Source organism: Aulostomus chinensis, chromosome 14 (assembly GCF_037954235.1).
Source record: "Aulostomus chinensis isolate RoL2024-O1b breed Wild chromosome 14, RoL_Achi_v1.0, whole genome shotgun sequence".
NCBI lineage: Eukaryota > Metazoa > Chordata > Actinopteri > Syngnathiformes > Aulostomidae > Aulostomus > Aulostomus chinensis.
Window position 1 is genome coordinate 7,373,804 of NC_141333.1, and position 20,139 is coordinate 7,393,942.

The 20,139-nt window shown below is 42.5% G+C and overlaps 1 protein-coding gene across 1 annotated transcript; it reads right to left on the bottom strand.

Moving 5' to 3' along the window:
- Nucleotides 1-884: 884 nt before the first annotated feature.
- Nucleotides 885-15,837, bottom strand: ivns1abpa (influenza virus NS1A binding protein a). The gene is made up of 15 exons (XM_086224147.1): nt 15,614-15,837; nt 10,585-10,877; nt 10,184-10,318; nt 9,307-9,476; nt 9,134-9,209; nt 8,834-9,007; nt 7,138-7,263; nt 4,569-4,679; nt 3,945-4,086; nt 3,271-3,495; nt 2,967-3,088; nt 2,724-2,850; nt 2,474-2,605; nt 2,174-2,347; nt 885-2,084 (listed from the first exon to the last, which is right to left on the bottom strand). Exons 3-15 carry the CDS (start codon nt 10,292-10,294, stop codon nt 1,822-1,824), a joined length of 1,953 nt encoding a protein of 650 aa, XP_086080273.1. The 5' UTR covers nt 10,295-10,318; nt 10,585-10,877; nt 15,614-15,837; the 3' UTR covers nt 885-1,821.
- Nucleotides 15,838-20,139: the final 4,302 nt, after the last annotated feature.

Consider the following 20,139-nt stretch of genomic DNA (forward strand, 5'->3'; position numbering starts at 1 on the left):
ACGCCAGCAGACAGACCAGGATTACACTTGCTGCTCTGACACACCGTTAAGCTAAAGCATCAGACGTCACGCAGGAGGGAGGGGGACGGGGGTGTTAATGAGAGCCAGTGATGATCGTTCGACACCAGGCAGATGTCAGTGAACATTTAGATTCAGATATTCATGCAAATCACAACATCTGATCTGAAATGTGAATTTTATTGAGCCGTTTGGTTTGTGAAGGCAGCCTGAGCCACATCCTCCACAGGTAATTTAGGATTGACCCCTGAGGTGCACTATAATGAAGCACTGATGAGTCTTGGCATTCTTTCCATGCTTCCGGCAGCTTATGGCCCATACGGCCCTGCAGCTGTCAGGGGGCGTCGACAGTCTCAGGACTAACTTTGAATGAGCCGGGTGTGACTGAGCAGATGGCAGGAACGTATCACACCCAGAGCAGGATGTCTGAGGTCATGCAGATGCAGCAGGGCTGGATTCAACCCTCCCACATCCAGATTCTGCCGTCGTCCCTTCCGGCTGAGGTCTGTTAACCAGCTTAGTATAATCCTCCCTGAAAAGACACTTACAGTAAGAGCAGCAAGGGAAAAAAATAAACCCTGATGTGGGCGATGGTCCCTAAGAAACCGGTGGCCATGAAAGCTTGGACAGCACTGACCAGGCCTCAGGAATTACTTTATGCTCTTAGAAAGGCAAGAGGGAGATGAGGTGACAAATCTATATTTAGCGGTTCAGCTGTTAAATTAGTCAAGGCTTGCTGCAACTAGTTCAGCTGCTGACCTTTGACTTCCACACAAAATACCAAGGCAGTGCAGGATTTCCAGAATACAATTGCAAAGAATGAATACACTCGTGTTGCAATGAAGGAAAAAGGCTCACAACCAAAATTAAGATTTAAATGATTTATTAATAATTAAGAAATGTAACAAATGTGATAATTTTCTTGCTCGAACACTCCTTCCAGAAAAATCTGCCAATGCCTGACACTTTAAACACAATAGAAAGAAAAAGAAAAAAAGACCTTCAGTAAACTGCATCTCTACATACAACAATCGGTTAAGTCACAATAACAAAAGTTTGGTTAGCAGAAGCATGGTTGTGCGTGTGTGTGGTGTGTGTGCACAAAAATTTTTTAACTAAAAACTGGCACTGGTTAGATTCATCGACTAAAGCTGTCTGCTACTACTTTTATTTTATTGGTAAATCAGCAGTGTATAAAAAATATAAAAAGGCAATCATTTGAGATTCAAAAAGCAATCCAGCTGGTTTAAGATGACACGATTATTCCATGACAGGGTTTTAAGTCAACTTGCACGCTGAGGAGTAAGGCTTCAACCACTGACCTTTAAATGTGTGAGCAAAATTACATTTCCACGACAGAAGTTATCTTCAACTTTAACTTTCAAAAAGTCAAATCGTCACCACACCACACTGCCACCTTCCAAGTGACCGATAGTAGCTAGTTCTTCTGAAAACCCTCAATGAAAGTGACAACTCTAAGAGAAAAAAAAAAGCACTAAATGTGTGTTAATTGTTGGCATATGACAAAAAATGAGGAAGAAACAAAATATATACAGCACGTAAAACATTATATGCAATATGCAAAGGCGTCATGTTGCTTTGGGCAACAACCCCACCCCCCCTCCCCCCCACCCACCAAATATAAGCCAGTCTTCACTGAAGACCCCGCATCCCTGACAACCCCCGTCCGCTCATACACACGAAACATCACGACACACGATTACGTCACTAAGCCTGTTAGTTTGGAAAAAACGTGAAGCACTGTGAAACCCCCTCCCCTCCTCTTCCCCGTCTCCCTCCTCCTTAGTCAGAGAGGGGAGAGGGGGCCTGGGTGCAGTCGTTCCACTCATTCTTCTCTGGATTGTACACCTCCATCGTATTCAGGAACTCGTTTCCGTCAAAGCCGCCCACGGCATAGATGGTGCCATCCAGCATGGCCACGCCTGCGTTGCTGCGAGAGGAGGTCATGCTTCCCAGCATCCTCCACTCGTTGCGGGCGGGGTCATATACTTCCACGCAGCGGAGCGCGTGGGTGCCGTCAAAGCCGCCAACGACAAAAAGTTTGCCTGGACAGAGTGAGGGACGATAGCATCAACCAGACATACAGACATGATGCAGAAGCTACAGAACGAGTCTCCTGGGGTCTTTGGCTTACCAGCATGGACAGCAACACCGGCCCCTCTACGAGCTACATTCATGGGCGCTATCAGGGTCCAGGTGTCGTTCTCAGGGTTATAGCGTTCCACAGTGTTCAGGCAGTTCCACGACTCCGCCCCTCCAATCACGTACATGAAGCCATCCAACTCACACACTGCTGCCTGGTGCCTCCCTGAAAACCAAGTCACTTCATTAATAAAACTCATATTTCCCCCTTTACCTTCTACTCCCCATGACTGACTGCAAAAATGGCGTATGGCTCACGGTTGGTGGAATGTTCTGTGGATTTGGGACTTACTGATGTTGAGGGCGGCACAGTTGGACCAGATTTTGGTCACGGGATCAAAAGCATCACAGTTCTTCAGGCCCTTCTGCCCACAGGGGTCCGACCCTCCCACAACATACAGTTTGTTGTTCAAGGAGCAGACGCCTAAAAAAAATAAATAAATAAAATGAAAATCAGATGACAGGAATCAGCTAAACTTGCAAAGACAATTAAATAAACAACTTCCTCAACATTCCATCAGTGAATGGGGGGGCAGTCTGACCTGCATTGCAGCGGTTTGTCCTGAGCTCTGGCACCTGAACCCATTCATCAGCGTGTGGATCGTATGTCTCCCCACAGCTCAGCTCGTCAGAATGTCCATTGGAGCCTCCGATCACGTACAGTTGACCCTGTAGGGTTGGAATTACCCAAACAATATTGAATATTTATTTTCACCATTATCCTACAAGGCCAACATTCAAATTTAATTTGTTTATACACAAATCTGAGAGTAAGCGCTAAGCACCATCAGCACAGCCATTTGGAAGCGAGCTCTTGGAGTTCGCATGGGAGCGATGAAGGTCCAGCGGTCTTCTTTTGGGTTGTAACACTCCACAGTCCTCAGACATTCCTCTCTGTTGTAGCCTCCTGCAGAACATCAAGACACATCAAGACTACAAGAATGGCCCAGTTTTTCAGCATAATCCCAATACTACATAGCAACAAGTAAAGACACAGATCCAGACGTTTATTCATGGATAGCTGCATTAAACCTGACTGGGCCTTCAGTAACTCGATCACAAAACCATTGACACAAATGAAGTTCTGACCTGCTGCGATGAGTCTTGAGTTGAGGGCTGCGGTGCCCAGGCCAGAGCGAGCGTAATGCATGGGTGAGAGCGGGTGTTCCTCCAGCTCCTCGGGCTGGGCCTCGAAGCTGAGGCTCTTCATCAGACAGGGGGTGGCAGAGGGAGAGGTCTGAGGGCTGCTGCGACCGTGCAAGAAGATCACACACAACACACCATCCAGCACAGCCAGACAAAGGTAGGTGTTGTCTGGGGAAAGATTGAAGATTGTTAAAAATCACCTTGAACATAAAAGATTTCTTCACTTTATTCCATTTGGCCCCTTTCAGAAATCCTGCAATAATCCGTGTCTGAAGTTCATCCGCAAGTCCAAGTCTGCCAAAGATGAAATTCTCTTCATGCATTCCTGTGACATGACCCTCAGTTCACAGGAGTGGGACAGAGATGAGGTCACAGTGAGCTTGACCTCTGACCACCACAATCTTATCAGTTCATCACTGATTCATCCAAACCCCAAACATGATGCTTCTGGCCACAGCTGTTAAGAGTGGCATGAAAATAATTAGCGTGGCCTTTAAGTTAGCAAAAAGCCCCCAAACATTTGACTTTATTCCCACAAATTGCTGTGAAACTTTTGCATTAAAATATTAATAACCTATGAAAAGATAATATATGATTTCTGTGACTTTGTAACTTACTTGTGGTCTTCTCTGAGGCAATGTACTTCCACTCTCTCCTGGCAGTTGGTTTCGGGGCATTTGCTGCTTGGTTGGAGGGCGACAGGCTTCCTGAGGAGCTGCAGCTCATCTGTCTCTGGTTGCTCTCCCGTACCGGTTTCTTCTGCAAGAGCACAGCGCAGCTACAGAAGCCAAATCGGCACCACAGGCCCACCAACGGCCAAAACCAGCTGATCTATCCGAGCCTACTATTTATCAAGCTGGTCCAATAAACGTGCTTTGAGTAACAGTAAGCATGAATTGGCACCCATCAACCTCTGACACCAACAACGCAGCACTCCAAAGTAAAGCCCAGGACCAGTCTACGTCAAGCTCTAACACCACATGGAACAGTCACAACTCAGAATCCCAAACACCCACTGGATTGAGATTGGCTTAATATCAAAATATCTTCATTTCTGGTCAATGGCAAAGCCAGACAGGTCTTATACCTGATGGCTTGCTAATCCATTGGAATAAATTCTTGTGGCAATTGTGCAATGAAAAGGGGCAAAATCTACTTGAAGGCGGGCACAAGCTACACACTGCTAAGCAACACAAGGTAGAGGCTCGCTGCAGTGAAGCCAACCACAAGCTGAAGAGTACCTGCACAAACTGAAGGTGGTCCTCCTCGCTACCAAACACCTCACTGTGCCCCTCAATCACCAGCCCTCCATCCACCAGCTTATGGTCAGGTGAGTAGTACAGCGTTTGCACCTGAAAGACAAACAGGAACAACACACCCATGTGGCTGTCTCCATGGCAACACAACCAAGAACCCCTACACAAGGGGGAGGAAGAAGGAGGAAGGGGGCAGTGCTGTGAAGAGGAAGAGTAGGAAGGGACAAAGGCCTGGATCTTCTCTTAGATGCAAGGTTTCCTTCAGAGGGACACTCATTGATGCCACTGCTTTGAGTGGGTTAAATGTTCAAGAGGGTATGTGCCATTTGGCTGGCCAGGGCCCCTCCTCATTTGCATCTAAAAACAAAAAGTGATCTGGTGAAGAAGAACAGGTTGCATCTGGAAAGATCTTCTGTGGAGAATGAAGAAGAGGAGGGCTACATGGGGCCCCCTTTTCACCCGTGCTGCTTGGAAACCGGTCCTTTAGCTGAAGAAGTTGTCATTTTGATGGCAGTCAAATCCAGATGACAAAACAATAGCAGCAACATCATTGCATTCTGGGATGTGGTCACCAATATTTAAGATACAACTGTTGTTTTTTTGTTTTGCTTAAAGCAAAAACTGACCGTCTTGGACTTGTAGACCAAGCACCAGAATCTTTACCATGAGAGGCCCAACACACACAATGAGTGCTAGTTCGGCAAAGTCAAAAAATCCATCAGAAAAAAAAAAAGAGTGGTTGGCTCTGTTTCAGAAAGCCAGTTGACTATTATTTAAAAAAAAAAACCCAATAATAATAAAAATCCCCAGCTATTTCCAACACATCATGGCCTTCTTTCCCTTCACCATCCTACAAAACCAAGCATGGTTTAATTCCCCTTTTGTTCAGTCCAGATCAAACCTTGTACTAATGAAGGTTTACTGTAATAATTGAATATTGATTTTTTTTTCTCTAGAAGTTGACACTTTAACACACAAGTCATTTCTTTAAAAAGCAGGTTTTGCATTGACATTAAAATATTACATGGCCTCAACTCAACCTTAGTTCAATACACTTTTATATGTCTTTAGTCAAAAAAATGAGCCAAGTTAAGTTGACTCGAGGCTTTAGACGTGTCAGATGAATACTCACGTCCCGCTAACAATGTGACTGCTCGCACATTGTTCATTACATAATGTTGGAGATGAATTGTTTCTGGTTGAGCAGGTTTGTGTTGCAGCTACAGTGAGGGGGGGGGGGGTTAAACGGTGCACTGTCAATGTGTTTTAACAGCATTTCAGTCATTTTTCAATAACTGCATGTTCACAAATACGTTTGCAATGTCTCTGAGATCAGAGTTACATTGTTCTTCTTCTAAGCTGAAAAATTGCTATCATCAGCGCTCCCCTTCCCATACGTGTCATGAGAACTGTTACGGGAGCTGACAATACAGCAAGCGTCCTAAATTCCACTGGGTTTTCAACAACTTCCACCTCCACACATTATGATTATTTCTATATTTCTTGAGTACAGAATTCCTTCTTCCTGTTGAGCCCTTCTCTACTGGTGTTGTAGCCACCTATGTGACTGTGCAGTCATTGGCATCCAGAAAACTTTGTTCAATTTTCAAAAGACAAAAAAAAAAAAAAAAGTCTGAAAAATGTTTGACGGTCCCCATCTCCAGGGCAAATCATCCCCCCCCCCCCCCCCCAAAAATCAGAAGTATCTTAAAATGATAAATTTAGTCTTGAAGGTTAACAATTTATCGTTAGGCCAGTGATTTTGCTCCACTATGCTCATGTACAGCGCCAGTTGCTGTCCGGTGCCTAAAACAAGTGGTTTTGGTGGTGCCAGATGTGTAAACACAGTAAAGGAGCGTTCAGTGAGATGCATTGATTACAAAAATGCATCTTCTATTTGTTCTTGTAAATTCAGGGGTGCATCTGCATATACGGCATGGACAGATGGGAGCACAGTGCTGGTTGGCTGCAAAGAGAGGCTGTTGAGAGGCAGCAGTGCTCCTCTGCCTCCTTTTTCTCTGACTCATTACCCTGGTGGCTCAGTCCTGGCTCCTCAGTCTGGTCTCCTGCTGCTGCTAATAAACCTACAGGAGAGATAAATCAACGGGGAGGAGTGCCTGTTAGTTCTAGCACAACAAACACGCACCTGCTCAGAAAGTAAAGTGGCAGTGAGACAGCAGAATCAAGGGTCAAACCTTCAACAACTTGTTTTGCGTTTCGGAGAATACTCAGGTGGGGCTGTATGTAAAATCAACCACAACCCAAAAGGAGAATAGTGGAAGCAAGAAACAAGAGCAAACAGGGGCTCTTTTTGGCTCACCTCTAATTTGTAGTATGGTTCAGGGGTACAGAGTTGCATACTGCAAAAACCTCAACAAATCAGAGGGAAAAAAGAACAATCCTGACATCGCAGCATGACAAGGGCATGCTACTTCTATTTCAGCCCCCTTAACGACTACTTAACGTCAAAAACAGGAGGAATCGGAAAAGGGGAAGGGGCAGGGTAAGAATGAAGATCGGTTTGAGAGTTGAAACTGCACACCCTGGTACTGACCTCCTCCATGAGTCGTTCCAGTTGGTCTCCGTTCTCCCAAAGGCTACGCTGCACCCAGTTAAGCACCTTTGAGTAAAGCTTGCCGTTGCTGGGCAGGGTCAGGTTGTCTTCTAGCATTACTTCTAACTGTAAACATACAATCAGGGTGAAACGGGAGTTAAATTCACACACTGAAAGAATTAAGTGACTACATCACTGAGGAAATTAAGAGCATGACTTATTTCTCTGGAGGAAACTTGAGCTTACTGCCTGAGTACAAATTAAGCAAAGCTTTGAGCACATTTGATCAATTAGTTTGTCTCCAAAGTAATCGGTCTTAATAGTGCTTTATTTGGCCGTTTTGTTATTATTTATTATTTTTATTATTCGTGGCCTTCCACAATGGCTCAATTTACTTTAACAAGTCATCTTTACTTGGAATGTGCTGCAGACATGAGACGTGGCCAAGTAACTGGAAATGTGGCCCAAATGCACATCACAAGAAACATGGCTGCAAACAGTCAAATGGTGGCACTCCAACTCATATTTACCCTTTGGATTCTCACTATATGTGCACCAAACTTGTCTTATAAATTTGGGGGAAATGAGCTTCACTGTGCTACTGTAAATGAGGAGAACTGATCCAAAAAACATGGCCACCCGTGACCACAGAGTGGGGCTTGGCGGGAAACTGGCTGCAACCATTTGTCCAATCATACATCTGAATGGAGAATTTCATCCAATTTGGTGCACACACTCTGATGCCATGAATGCTCCAAAATCTTAAGTGCCATATTAATTCTTGCCACTGGGTGTGGCCTATCACATATTTGCACTTGAGCAATCTTGATTAAACTCACTGTTGACATCCAGCCTTATCACCTGAACATACACACCGAGTCCAGGAGACAAGTATGCGCTTGGTCCCTTTAAACCAGCTGAAGTAGCTCGAAGCCTGAAACCTGCTCATTGCTTCTTTACTCTTGGCTGATCAAGCTGCTTCCTTCAGCAGAGCACAAAAGGGCCTCTAGAGTCTATAATATCTTTTGTTTCCCAAAGCTACCCAAGTAACATAACAGCAATTAGCGAAGGGATCAATAGGCTGCCAGCTGGCAACATTTGCAATCACGATCAATACAGTTCAACAGATTTGTCTTGTTCATGAGGAGAACTACAGTATTAACAAATATATTTAGCTCAAATCAGGACAGTAACATTTATTCACTAGCGATTTACAAATAGATCTCTCACCGCAGTTTTCTTCATTTGATATCTTTAAGTATGAAGAAAAAAATGCAACAAGAACATAATAAACTCATAGGCCCAAGGTGATATTCATTAAGAGTGTAGGTTTGCCCCACCTAACCTCACTCCCTTCTGAGCAGGCTTTAGGTGTAGATAAATCCATAAGAGGCCCACCCTCATAAGTATTGTTAATCTCATTTCAAAGTCAGAACGGGTAAAATACAAAACTTAATCCAGTTTTATTTAACTTAAGTCCACCACCGCTGGCTGGTTTTAGTGAGGAAGAAAAGAAGGACAAAAATAGCTAGGATCCACAAATGGAAATCAGTCACTCTGCATCTATATGTGAATGGCTGGTTCGGGTTTGCTTACATATTACCACAAAAAAAGTCTCAGCTGTGCTCTCTTGTAGTTTCATGGCTACAAAGTAACCTATGAACACATTGGCAACACTTTGGCAATCAGTGTATACCTTGAGGCGGGGAAGTTTGAGGAAGTCCTCCTGTTCGGACACCTCCAGTAGGTGATCTTGGATGTAAGCATCCACCTTGGCCAAAACTCTGGCATCTCCCATGGAGCTGGCAAAGTTCCGAAAGGAAATGGCGCTCTGAGAATCCATCTTAGTCAGAAGGTAGTCACCACAAATCTGATGAGAGTTGGGGATATTGGAGTCAATTGCACCTTCAACACAATTATTTGTAGCCTGTAAAAATTAACAGATGCCAATCTTCCTTCTGTGATTTCATCAGCATGACAACAAGACATATCAAACCTGTTTGACCCGTTCCATCTTGAACCTCTTGGCTGCAGAGTAAACTTCCTTGACCAGCTCCTTGTCTGCCTTAAGCCTATGCACACGGAAAACAAAGGGAAATCAATCAGTTCCTAAAGTTGAGAAACCTGCAGGTGTAAGAACAAGAGGCAAAGGCAGTAAACGCTACTGACTGGGCAGTATAGGCATAGTTGAGCAAGATCTCTACAGCCTCGGGGTCCAAGTCCTCAAAGGTGACGTGAGAGACTCCATGAGGCTCAATGTCACTGTTAAAGATCTCAAACAGGTAGGGACTGCAGCAAGCCAGAACAGCACGATGAGCCATCAGCTCATGACCACATACCTGGTACAGTAAAGGGACAAAAAGACAAACAGTTAGGGTTTGTTTGAGTAAAATAAACTTCAACATTATAAAACACACATGTATGAATGTAAACTGCTACAAAACATTATTGCATCAAGTATTTACAGGGTACAGGAAAATATAATCCACAATAAATTTGAATCATGCTTTTTTTTTTTTCCAAATTAAACATCTAGACTAAAAGATGACAGTATTGCATTAATCACCATGATTCAGCACTGAAAGTGAAGTAGCTAAATGGAATTCAGTCATCATGTTTATCTTTTCCTAATGTGACATAAAAATTTCTTCTGTGAAAAAAAAAAAAAAAAAGTTATTGGATCCCTTGTCTCAGAAGACACTTTTAATGTCATTGCCTGATGAGTTGCACAAATCTTTCACAGCTCTGCACCATTAACACAACAACAAAAAAACCTCTCTTCTTCCCACTGTAGCATGACTTATTAAGCTTTTTTTTTAACAAACATATAACCTCATTCATCACTCACTCACTAATATGTTGACATTTTCTACATTTCATACAGTTTTATATTTAATAGAATGCTTGTCATTTTAGCCCCCGCACTGCACCCCTTGCTGCTCTGCTCTTATGTTTCACAGAGTGGCTTAGTGGCCTTTCGGGGGGGATAACAAAAACAAAAAGTGCATAAGCCCAAGTGTGACTGTGTGTTTGCCGTAAATCCTACCTGAAGTCTAACGTCACAGAACTGCCCGCTCTTTCTCAGAGCGTTCATTTTGGCCACGGTGGAATCCAGGAAACTCTCATCCTCAAAGATCAAATAACCGTTTGGAATCATCTTGGGTGAATTTTGATGGTGTGCCTGAAGTAGTCGTAAAAATAAATACATGTCAACCAAATAAGGTCATGCAGTAAGTAGCTTTAAAGATACTTCGAGTCCAATTCATCAAATTGTAACATTTACAGTATCATTAATAGTACACATGGTCTCTTAAAATATATTCTTTATGCTGTACAGCATGCCTTCCGCTGACTTTATTAATTGATGAACACAGAGAAAGGATTAGGATTAGGTGACTATACTCTGCATTGTGCATTATCCCTTGCATGCATTAGTCATGGTCTTACCTAATAGAGAATAATGCAAATCCAGGGAAGCTCCACTGCTGAGAGTAGAATTGGTACTGAAGGTGGACAACAGGCAAAGCAGACAGAGATCACAGGGAAACTCTAGTCTTCTTCACCCGAGGAGTGGGGAGGTTGTCAGAAGAAATGCCAGTTGACTACACAGGCGTGAGCAAAAGGGAGAGGGGGAGCAGCCGCACCGACAAACTATCAGGCTTGAAGCGACTGTAATCAAGTCCTCGGGAACCCGTTGGCTATAGAGTTGTTCTTATTCTGTGTTGGTCATACATTATAACCTGGAAGAAAAAGGAGACAAAGGGGAAAAAAGGGATATGAGTTTTCTTCTAAAGTAAAGAGAGGGGAAATGGCTTATTCTGAAACTGATGCTGCCTGTTCTTGGCACTTGGTGGTGCAATGCTAGCATGAGTCAGTTCCACGTGGTAACTGAAGGCAGCCTTCCATTCCTCCTCCTCTTGCACTCGTTCACCAGTCATTTTCCAACCATGTTAAAATGTTGCATTGAAAATAGAAGATTAGGCGATCTTATTCTGGTTGCTCCATCTAAGTACAATATCCTTGACGAATTCAAAAGAAAAACAAGAATGCTGCATTTTGTCCCAATATGCCATGTAAGTGAGCAGCTGTGATACATCTCTGATACTCCACGCATACAAAACCCACCATTTTGCGCTTTAAATTTTCCACACCTGCTGATATGTCCCATCAGGCCAGACAAGACCCTCCAATCCCTCTCCGGCCTTCAGGTCAGTCTGCTCTGTGAGGCAAGCCACTCCAAATAGATCTTATGACAAGCCCCACTGACTGGCTCCACCCTACAGGAGCACCATCATTCTAACATTGACCTATAAGGACAGTGCAGGAGGGACAAACCTGTGGGAGCATTTCCACAGCCTGTCAGTGGGTGATATACAACGATGGTCGGGCTTTTATGCAGCTGCATGGCTGTAGCATGAACTCTGATTGGCCATCATGAGCACTGCACGAAAATCTAACCAATACTGCTATGTAAAGCCAACCAATAAATTTCTGGGGGGAAAAAACCCCACAAAACACAGATCTCACTTTCACCATTTAAATCCTGAAGGCTCACAACTGATGTAATTTAATGCCTAATCACAAGTTCCATCACCATCCCACACGAGGACAGAGAGCAAGATGGAGCATAGCAGCTGCTCCATAGTCAGAAACTCTAGCCACACTTCAAGTGACAAAGCTTTCCTGAGTACCTTGACTTACATGAGTGTGCAAGTGTGTGTGTGTGCCTGCGTGCGCTCCTACTCTCATGGCATTATATAATCATTTTATAAGACTTATTTACTTATCTGGTGAGGATATGATGTACTTGTCACCTATTGAAAGTGGCAGATTTCAGATGAGTCCTGGTGCAAACATTCTTTCAAAAATTCAAGTGGGACTTGGACACCTAGAAGCCCTGAAACTAATGAATACAAACTTCTTTGACTAAAACAAACATGCTACTTCAAGAAGATGAGTCAATCGCTTGGTCAGGCTCCAAAAAGGATTTTATAATTGCAAGAGATTTACAAAGGACATTTTCACAACAGACATCTGACAAAGGGCACGCAGCATGTCCTTGGTATGTTAAAGAAAATAACTTCCCCCAGATGGTTGAGGAAAGAAATGCAAACATTCTGGCAAACTCAAGGCCATGTGTGAAAGGTGTGATTGTTCTTCAATAGTATTTTCTAGGATTTTTTTCCCCCTTCAGCTGAAAAAAAAAAATGCTTACACTCTGGGGAATTTGAGCACTCAAACTGAGCAGAGTTAGAATTCCCTGAGCTAAGACATTTTATTTAACTATCCTCTTAAAAAAAAAAAAAAAAGTCAGTGTGCGTATCTATGATGCTCTGGAATTAATTCAACAATATCTATCAATACTATCATCATATTATATCAGTATTTAACTAGCCTGAAATACTATCATCTTCAGATTAAATTATCCCAGGTGACATCCCAGCAAATCACCTTAAACTCCCATCTAGAATCTATTAATTGAATTCACCAAGAGAGAGACTGTATTTGTAGATTTTGTCTCAAAGCAAATGCTACAAGAAATCTCGATGTCTGTGGCCATACTTTCTGAGCAAAACCGATCATTTATAAATTACCATTATCTATAATGCAAGGAATCTCCGAGTGAGCGTGATTACACCGTTGGCACTTGATTGTTAAATAATATATATTGCTGCTCAGTGCTCATGAGAGGATTTGGCAGCTTCAATATAAATCTCATCTAAGTGGATCAAGGTGGAAACCAATGTCAGAGATTTAAGTCCAAAACCTAAGATCAAAGTAAGAGATGGAGAGGGAGATTTTATAATTGTTTTGTGGGTACTGCTGCTCTAGTAAACTGTAAATATAGCACCTCACTGTGCGGAATGCTTTATCGTTCACATCAGAAGAGCAACAAAGAGGAATAATGTTGAGATTCGTGACGCATTCAAGTATTTTGTTAACAGGTTTTCAAGCACACCACAAAAGATAAAAAAAGAACAAAAAAAAAGGAGGATGTTTGCTATATCTGTCTAAAGGGGGATGATGGAGTAAAAAGAACTCTGAAAAATTTATTGCTTTACTCTTAAAAATGTGCATTACACTATTTGAGAACAGGCAGTGAGCGGAGCCTGTTCTTTTCTTAGCTGTCAAACTTCTCATGATTTGCATCTTTCAAGACCGCAAACAAAAGAAACCACCAACATACAAACATGTCATCAAACTGCTTTAGCACACTGGTGAAAGGTGCTTGTATGAAACTACCAAACGTCAAGGATTTATAGGGGAAAGCCTGACTGTGAGGAGACATGCTCGAACATACTATGGTCCCTTTGTACTCCCCTAAACCACATGTGCAGCAGGGTTGGCATTGAAGGCTACAATTCACTGTGTGTATGAGTGTGTAGGGAATACTGACCCAGTTTTGAATGATTATGCAATATGTCAGAAGACTACTTGTGAAGCCTCTAATTCTGACTCCTACACATGGTTGGTTCCACCATTCTCACCTCATTTCTCCTCTAAGCAGTAGCTCTTAAGCCACACTACCACATAAGCCACACCCACAGCTCTCTAGACAATTCTTAAAACATTGCTGTCTTAATCACAGCTGTGGCAGCCTTCTATAAACTGATAACACAATCATGTGCAATTACCCCTGGAAAACAGCAGTTGGGGATTATACCGGGCTTCATAAGAGTACAAAGGTATCTGCCGCGCAACACTTAGCACACACAATGCGCTTATTTCTTGCCGTCTAGTCAAATCTTATCCTTAACATGGACATAAGAATCAAGTATGGTGATACTGGGTAAGAGTGCCAGCTTCAAGAATTAATGTAAAGACATGTAAATGTACATTTACAAGCACATCCTTGACAAGAAGGGAATAAAGAAGAGCAGAGTAGGAGGATACCTCTTAATACATTTGTCACTCAATTTTTCCATTTGACTAGTCAGGCACAAAAGCGCATGTCAGACTCTGAGCAATCAAGGCTTGTTAGACACCCCCCAAGTGGTGAAAAGACGTCACTGCCGCATTTTTAATCCACATCTAATTGTACGGAAATGTACTGGTTCCATTTAACACAGCTTGAGCGATCTGAATGGTTGCCCTTATTTATTTTATCCATATATAAAAACAAATCCACATCTCTGTATCAGAGCAGTGGTTCAACTGAGACACAATAATACCTTAAAAAATTAGAAGAAAAGAAAACTACAGTCTGGATTAAATTCAAAAAAAGTATTTTTACGAATGAAGTCGTTCCAAAACTAAAGCAATTAAATCTCAATAACGCGGACATTAATAGAAGCGGGACCACAGCAGCAGCAAAACTGCATTATAAATCGTCAAAATGCAAAACCCAAAAGAAACCGGCTGCATAATGTTGTTTTTAATCATGCAAGCTATTCTTTTCCTTTATAAAGCCATTCAATCAGGGTTATATCTCCACGTGTTTGGTAGCTCAGACTCGGATTAACAGCACAGTAGGTCAAACACTACGGCATAAAGCAATCCGGAAGACCGTTTCCTTTTGCTGAACAATCAATATAGCACAGCAGACAATGTGGAACACCCATACTGATGCGTCAATGTTGTGTTTAGTAGGTTCAACGCCTATATTTTTTGAAGCAAATGTGGCACTACAAATACTAAGTATAGTACAGGATGTACCATTGCAATGATACATACTCTTGCCATCCCCCAGTGGACAAGTCTTACGACTGGACACTCGCTATGGTTGTCTGGCTGCAAAGCAATGTCATTCGGTTGTCCACATCCTCCTCCTCCTCCTCCTCTGGTGTAGTAATGTACTGGAGCTTTACTGCTTGGCGAGGAGCCAGAAGGCATACCCATGCATCCCGCCAATACAAAATGGGTCAAGCGGCCTTTTCACAATCTCATGATGTCGGCTTTTACAGACGGTAAAGCGGATGTGTCTTTATCATAACGCCAGAAGGCACGTAGCTAGTCTGTAGCCTGGGATATCTAGCTAGATAGTTAGCCTTCCTGCTACGATAGACAACCTGCTGCTTAGCTAGTAGGATGGGGAGCCATGAGACAGCCACGCCGGCTAAATTAATTCAATTAAACAATTAAACTGTGCCGGAAGGCTTCACAGTTCACAGGTTCTGTGTCTTTACTCGTGCTCAATATGGGATACGGCTCCTTCGTTCCCTGTTGGCTCGCATTATAAATCAAACATCCGCGTCATTAGCTGTCCTTGTATTCGGGAAAGCGGCGTTTGGAGTATGTGACATTGTGCGCGCCAGATAAAAGTCCGGCCATTTCTAGCAGGTTCCACCCGTTCTGGGCAGAGAAAGCCATTCATTGTAAAATACACGGCGAACAGTAGTTTAGGATGACGTTTCTTTAATATATTCACACTGTAACCAGTCACGGATATGACGGTCTCCACAGCTGTTTCACAAATGACAAGACATCGAACGACATCAATTCCTCGTTTTGAAAGCGGTTAAAAAATATCACTTACCTGAGGTGTTGGACAACAGATGATGTTAGACATATTTAATGCGAATTCAGAGTTGGTTGTTTCTGGTTAGAGAAAAGACGCAACGCAGGCACTGCTTGTTGAGCTGGTGGTGGTGGTGGTGGTGGTGGCGGTGGTAGTGGATGTGTGTGTGTGCGTGTCTCTTCTTTGCAGCAGAGGAACGTCCAGTCTCCCTCCGGTCTCAGCTCGCTCTGACAGGAAAGCGCGCTCTCGAGAAAAATCTGCGCGAGCGACATCAGCCGCTGACGTCTACAAGGGGGCGTGTCTCCCCGCCCATTCAGAAAGTGATGACATCTGGAGTGTGGAAAGACGGGAAATGGGTGGTAAATGTGTGAGAATACAAGGCTGCGAGACAAATTGTGAGGAGGATGTATCAACCATTCTTCTCAGTGGTACAATTTAGCCAGTAAATGCACGCTTAGTGGTGAAATAGGTAGACTAAATTAATATATTAACAGGATAAAAGCTACTCCATTACAAGTTTTGTGACTAACCAAATTAAAATAAAATTTCAAAACTTAGAGAACCAATTTAACACAAGTTTTATAGCCTGGCTTAAGCAAAGTCAGAATCTGGCATAGCTCGAAAAGTCTGTATCGCTGTGTTTTCACTTATATGTATAATTTGCTTTATCTCCTTTTCTTTTACTCAGTACCTATCAGGGACTTGAGATGCTAGATAGGTTAAATGTGCATAACATTCAGCAGTTAGATGATGGCTCATCTGCAGGGGAGCACCACCGTTACAGAGTTTGTTGTGAGACCATTGGTTCTAGCTTTGGATCGGATTTGGACGAGTCCTCTGCCATTTGTGTGTCATTACCTCAAGGATGATACAGCAAAGGTAGAGAGGAGTCACTCCAACCTTGTCTTGAAGCCAGGTGGAAGCAAACTGACCACATCACCATATAGTCATGCAGGCTTGTTGGGTTGGCAGTCAGAGGCACTGATTAGCCTCCCTACAGTAAATTTGGTCATGCACTTCCTTCCAGATTACTTCTTCCATCCCAGGGTGCTTGTTCTGCACCCTCTCTCTGCAGTCCTGAGCTCCTCTCATATGGGTCCCACACTGGCCATATCTCTTTTGGCCACCTCATAGCAAGCCATCCCACTGCTGACAGCGTATATAGTCACTTTATTGAGCCCCTAGACTACATAATACAAAATTAGCAAACTGACCACAGCACCGCAGAGCCAGTCTAATTGGTAGTCAGAACACACCCTCAGCCATAGTGACAGCACTCTGCCACAGATGGGACTATAATTCTCTTTTACAGGAAGTGTCCCAGCCTGCCTTCACTGCTGGTTATTTAATTCCATTTTCTTACAGAAGACAAATTTACTTAGTATTTGCTTTATTCACCTCTATATTTGACTGTGAGTCATAACAACACACAGGGATGATCACCTCCGCATAAATGTTTGATGTCCATTCAGAAGGAACATCCAGGCTCAGCCCTATGACATCATCATTCAGGAAGAGGAACATGTGCTGTGACTGAACAGAGCTTAGATCTATCTGAGTACACCTTTAATGAGATTAGAGAGGAATCTCTTCCTGTGCCTCAGTATGAATATGCTGTATGTGTGGGTGCATTTCTGCATTTCTCTGCATGGCAGGTTGTTTGGGAAAACTTGGCAGCAAGTGTTACTTGATGACTCAAATACATACCAAAGCAATAACAACCAAAGCAGACTTACAGATTAGGTTTATCAAAACCAAGTAATCTCTTCATAACAGCTCTTGCACTGGTATTATTATCAGGGCTCGGTGTGCTTCCATCCATGTGGGGGTGACATTCCTGACAAGGTGAAAGAGGTTATTCCTGGCTCATGGTCAAGAAAATGAGAGGCTAGTTGCCAACGACAGACACCTGCATCATATTTCACCTCTTTTATTTATTTATTTATTGCTATGTATGTGTATCCAGGCCTGGGCTGCAGAGGAGGTACGTCCATATCAACTGGCCAGGACTGGATTTATGGTCATATCACCAGGGATGTTTTCGAGAAAACACTCTGAAGAGGATTCAGTGCATGCCGTGACTGTTGCATCCCGGTACAACCTTCATGTCATTTGCAAACGTGCTAATGAAATTGTTAAAAACAAAACAAAAAAACAAACAAACAACGACCTCGAAACTGAAGCTGTGCGATACTAATTGTGTTCATAGAATTCAAAGGTTAAACACCAGCAAATCTTTTTCAGTCCAATGCTTTGGTAGGGTTTGTCTTTCCAAAAACTCATTTTTACCATCTGACTTCAGCATTCCTGCAGAGTGGGAGCCACATTATTTTTGGACTGTCACAACAAATTTGTATACTTCTGCTCTTGAAATATTCAGTTAAGGCCGCACTGGTTTGAATTTTTTAGGTTCAAAATTTCATATGCACAGAATTGTCAATCGCATGGAAGTAGTGCAGAGATGTATCTGTACTGCTATGCACCGAATTGTTTTTCAGTTCTTCGGCAATTGTGAATACAGAATTTGGACCCAAAAAGTGGGTTTCAAAGAGAGTAAAAAAAAATGAAGAATTGGTATTCATGTTCTGCTGTTATATAGCACTAGCAGGAGTCATTGTGTAGGTGGATACAATGAGCCTCATTCATGAAATGGTCTTACACACAAATTTATTCTTACATACAACAGGACCTTTTGGCCCTCAATTTAGTCTTACAGACAGGTTGCAGATTCTTGTGGCTATTTGTAACTCCAATATTTGTCCCTTAACTGTGTACGTCTTTTAACATTAAAAAGCCCGGGTGATTGACAGTCACTAGAGGTACACAAGAGATATCAGGTGTTACATATACTCATCAGGCATTCCTTCCTGTCTGTAAGAATAAATTGAGGGGAAAAAAAATTAAGGGAAGAATACATTTGTGCATGAGGCCAAGAAACATTTCCTTTCACTGAGTTTCAAAGAGATGACGTTGATCTAACTCTTGGTACGTCATGCGTTGTAGTAGTAGATGTCTGTGCCGACCTGCTTCCTCTGTGTAAGAGGGATAAACAAACTGAACACCATATAACATAAGGCAGTCAAATACCATATCATATCACCACTGACAATAAAATTCATATGTACTGCAGATTTGATAAAATATTTAAACATCATAAACCTTACAGACTCCACAGCTGATGCAACAGGTGACAGAATTTGAATGCAGTATGAATCTCTGTGCTTTTTGGGGGGAAATAAAAAAATTCTTATAATAATACGTGTCATCCCCAATAAAAAAAAGACGATATAAATAACATGAAATATAGTATTTCAGCATTTCTGATATTTTATCCATGTCTTTTTATAATGAAGAATGAAATAAACAGAAAACAATGTATGGTGTTTTTGTCTAATTCCAACAATAAGGACCCAGTTTGCTGAGTCATCTGTAGACTCTGGCGCCCCCTTCATTCTTTCAGTCTGCAGAGATATGCTCAGTGAAGCTGCAAAAATATGTTCTGACAAGGACACTATGAATATTTTAGGTATCTGAGCCCAGCAGTAACATGTGGGCTGTACTGTTGGAGATGGGCAGGAGCTTTGAGTCTTGTCAAGAATTTAGAGCAACATCATAGTGTTGAAAAGCTTTGCAAGCAATGACCTTATCAGCTATTCACTGATGTCTTATTCAGTTTAATCTGCATGAATTTAAAAGAGCTTTTCTCTCTCTCTCTCTCTCTTTCTCTCTCTCTCTCTTTCTCTCTCTCTCTCTCTCTCTCTCTCTCTCTCTCTCTCTCCCCCCTCCCCCCCTCATATTTGGAGCAGCAAATGGGCTTTTTTTTTAAGAGTTGTGCAACTTTTCCTCATCACTCACCTCTGGGGGGGAAATGAGGTCCACGTGAGTGTAGTTACATAGTCCTCTGATAAGCTTCTGATAAACCCTAAATTTGATTAGTTAACCTCATGACAGATAAATCACACTGGTGAAACAGGGGCAGTGGGACCTCAGTGAGGACAGCTCAAAGGTTAAAATTTGATTGGCAGACAAATAGTGCAGGCAGGAAGATTACTCTGCTAAAAGAATCATACCTGCCTGCATTACTGTATCAACACGTATACAATCTATGCTTTTCTTATGTGATTCACCCGATGGATTCATTGATTTAACGCCATAGTGAGGCACTTGCCGCAATGAGGTTCATTTGTTAGTCATCGACATCTATTCTCAACCAGATATTGATTCTCATCCCAATGAATTCATTAGATGGTTCTGTAGGACTTTTAGATTTGAGGTATTGTGTGATACCACTTAAATGAATGTGAAATGCTAAAAGCTAAAAGCTATGGTGCATCATATTCTAATATAAATGAACATACCTTGCATTCATGCCCTCGATAAATGAGTTCACAGTTTGCTCATTAAGCTCACTGCTACCAGATAAATATCTTTGAATTTCACATTACATGTAGTTTGTGTCTGTGGTGACATTACTACACTACTGAAAGGATGCATAGCTGAGACTTCCGCTGGCCAGCAGCCTTCTTCTGGTTAGCCCTCCGTTA